Source organism: Saprolegnia parasitica (genome assembly GCF_000151545.1).
Source record: "Saprolegnia parasitica CBS 223.65 unplaced genomic scaffold supercont2.210, whole genome shotgun sequence".
Lineage (NCBI taxonomy): Eukaryota > Oomycota > Saprolegniomycetes > Saprolegniales > Saprolegniaceae > Saprolegnia > Saprolegnia parasitica.
In genome coordinates, this window is record NW_012156604.1 from 13082 (window position 1) to 16532 (window position 3451).

A 3451-nucleotide genomic window follows, 5' to 3' on the forward strand; every position below is an offset into this window, starting at 1 on the left:
AATTCGCTGGGACGACTGCACCGCCATGGACTCGGCGGCGTCCCTGGGCGATCTTGCCGCGATCCAGCTGCTCCACGCCAGTCGGCTTCGGTGCGCCACGGAGCGTACGATGATGTACGCGGCCTGCAACGGCCATTTGCACGTGCTTCAATGGCTCCATGCGCACCGAACGGACGGCTGTTCGGGCGACGCGGTGGTCCTGGCCGCGGTGCGTGGGCACACGGACGTCGTCTCTTGGCTCGTGGATGTCTACGGCCTGCCGCCGACCAACGCCGCACTCGCGTCTGCGGCGGCCACTGGCAACCTTCCGCTCGTGCAGTATCTTGTGCACAAGCTGCCCAACGGTGCCGCCTCGGGTCGCGTCGGCCACGTATGCTGTTGCTCCGTGAAAGTGCCGTCGGTGCATGGCTGTAGCAGCAACTTTAAGGCCGAGTACTTTGACGGCCGTCCAACCGACTGGGCCATTCGGCATGGTCACCTCGAGGTGCTGCAGTGTCTCGTTGCCCATGGCTACGTGGTGTCGTCGGTGGCCATGCACGACGCTCTCCAGTACGGTCGCGTTCACCTCGTGGTCTACCTCCGCGACGTCTTTGGCCAGCGCTGCTCGACCTTTGACGCGCTTTTGATGGCCGTGCGCCATCTCTCGATCGACGTGGCCCATGGTCTTTTTAGCCAAAAGAGATGGGCGACCACTGACGATCCGGGTGACCGCGCCATCGACGCGCGCATTCTCTGCGTGCATGCGGCCCGACGCGGCGATGTGGCGATGCTGGACCTTGTGACCAAGGTCTTGGCGCTCGACTTTCAACTCGATCTGCCCCGACGGGTGCAAGAACTCATGCTGGTGCGTGCGGCCGCCCATGGTCACCTCGAGATGCTACGGTATCTGGTGCAGACCCACGGCTTTGCATGGACAAGTGCCGTTGAGAGCGCGGCGCGAGAAGGGCGCCGAAAGAGCGTGCTTGGGTTTTTGGTGACGCTAGGACCAGCGGTGCCGTCGGCGCACGCGATCGGGGACATGACTCTCAAGTACGAGGTGTACGATGACTCCCGTCGGCGGAACTGGTTCGACGAGGAAACGTGGACGTAATAGCCATCGAAACAAATTCACTCAAATGGCTAGTTCCTGCAATCGTGGTGCTATTGAAACGTCATATCAACGCGCAGTTACATTGTTTCGATATACCAATAGTACGCATTGAAGAATATGCATTGCAGCTCGTTGGATCGATGGTTGTCCTTGCATACATACTGCTGGTGTATTCAATAATCGAAAAGGGGCACTGCCGGGACTCGAACCCAGCTCTACCTGGTGGTAAACCAGTCGACAGTAATCTCCCGTTTCGACGGAACAACGGAGACCATTACAGCCGTTTCAGAGCGGGGTAGGGTCCAATTTAAAATGGGTGTTGCTATTAGAAAACGTCCCGTGACATTCCATGCAAAATTTCGCGCGTCGATGCGAAGCACGTTATTACGTGGAGATAGACACAAGATTCTTGGAGCCCGTTGTTGAACTGAGTTCTATTACATGCAATTATAAAGATATGGTGGACTTCCTAATGCGCTCGTGAGGCGTGGCCGGTGCTTCAGCGAGGAGCGTTAGTGGTCGTGGTTCGAGATTGTGTGCGAGGGACCAGGTAGCGTGCACACCACAAGCTTCTTGCAGCCCGTCAGTCAAGTCGATAGATTCGTGTTGAGTGCTTACAACGACCTTGCCGCGTTTTACGGTGACGTGGCAGCTCTGGAGCTCTTGCATGCAAGTCGACTTCAGTTTCAGTGCGCATCCGCGCGCGCCACGGCCTTTGCGAGCGACAACGGCCATTTGCACGTGCTCCAGCCCATCGCCGGGATGGCTACTTGGAGGATGCCTTGGCGCGGACCTCTATTATACATGTTTGCGCTGGCTACTGGAAGTCTGTCAAGTTCCCGTGACCCAAGTCGCGCTCGCATCGGCAGCCTACGTCGGCGACTTGGCCATTGTCACGTACTTTAGCAGCCCCACGCCATCGAGACGAATAATCGCATCGGCAAGCTGTGTCGCTCGTTCCTTCCCGAGAACGGCGGTGCACTGGCCCGACGATGTCAATGGCCTGGCCACCAAGTGGGCTGCGCGCAACGGCCATCTCGAGGTACTCCAAGTGCTGGTGTCGACTGGCCACCCTCTGTGGCCGGAAGCCATGAACGAGGCCATCACGCAAGACCATTTGCCAATGCTACGGTGCCTCGACCAAGTGGGCTCGCTTTCGTGCAGCAACCTCAAGGCTATGAAGAAGAACCAAGTCGACGTCGTCACCTATACTCTCACGCATCACTGCTGGCGTGGTCGGCCAGACCAAGTCGTCGAGATGTACATGTGCGCGGAAGCGATCGGCGTGGATGGATCTGGTTCGTGACGAGCTGCTGGAGCGCGAACCGCTCGCGATACCCGATCTCATCTCCCACGCGGTGCATCGTGGTGACATTGCTGTGCTTCGTTGCTTGGTCGAATCGTTTGGTGGTGTCATCGACGAGCCTGTGCGTGCCGCGGCTGCTCAAGGATGGCACGAGGCCGTGCGTGCGTATGTGGCTTCCATCATACCGTAGTATCGTAGTCACCACCTTCCTTATCTCTGGATTCTTCAGGATAACACCATTTGATTCATCTTGAAAAACATCGAGCGTGTACTAGTACATCTCATCTTTCATTATATACATAGTACCTATAGCGTCCGAAATTTGACGGGATCGCGAGAGACCCTAACCTCGCATCGCCAAAACCGTGTCGCACGCAGTCGTCCATACAGCGGCGACCAACATCGACCCAACGCTATACAACGTATTATACTCCAAAATGAATGAATCTAGTCGAAAAGGACAGTACACTTCCAGCATGGCGAGTACTGGTATTGTTGTGTGCTTGGAGGCGCTTATCTAGAATCACCCAACCTTGGGACGCGAATCGCCCTGGCAAGAGACTTCCACGTCCTTTTTAGCCCTTTATGCCTATACATCAATTGTACAAAATATACAATAGCACCGACCACTCGTCGCTACATTCGGCTGTCCCGGTTAGATAAGTGCTTCTCGCAGCATGCGCATCCAAACGGCGTGCAAATAGCTTCCTGGGAAGTTTGTGTGACGCTGCAACTCGAAGTTCGAAGCGTGACTTTTAACCAATGAGGGACGAGCGCAGGGGTGGTAACGCATATTCACGGCCTCCTTCGCTTGGTTCTGTCGGCAGCGGACGACGGACGAGCAGCATGCACCCGACGACGCCGAGGAAGACCGGGTCGCGCAGCCATGTCGCCATGGGCCACACCGCTCCGGCGGCCTCGGCGCTGCGAAGGAACACGTCTATGACGACGACGCCCTCCATCCAGCAGTCGCTGAGCCGCAGTCACGGCCATAGCTCGGGCATGCGCTCGTCGACATCGACGCCCAACATGCGCGACCTCATGACGCAGTCCGC

The 3451-nt window shown here is 57.3% G+C and overlaps 1 protein-coding gene across 1 annotated transcript in view; it reads left to right on the forward strand.

The window, feature by feature from the left end:
- Positions 1-3242: 3242 nt before the first annotated feature.
- The window catches only part of SPRG_21648 (hypothetical protein), a gene marked incomplete at both ends in the record, with an annotated part of 972 nt that continues 763 nt past the window's right edge, over positions 3243-3451 (forward strand). Inside the window, one exon of the mRNA XM_012355146.1 lies at positions 3243-3445. Coding sequence (XP_012210536.1) covers positions 3243-3445 — 203 coding nt within the window. The remainder of the gene's footprint in view (positions 3446-3451) is intronic.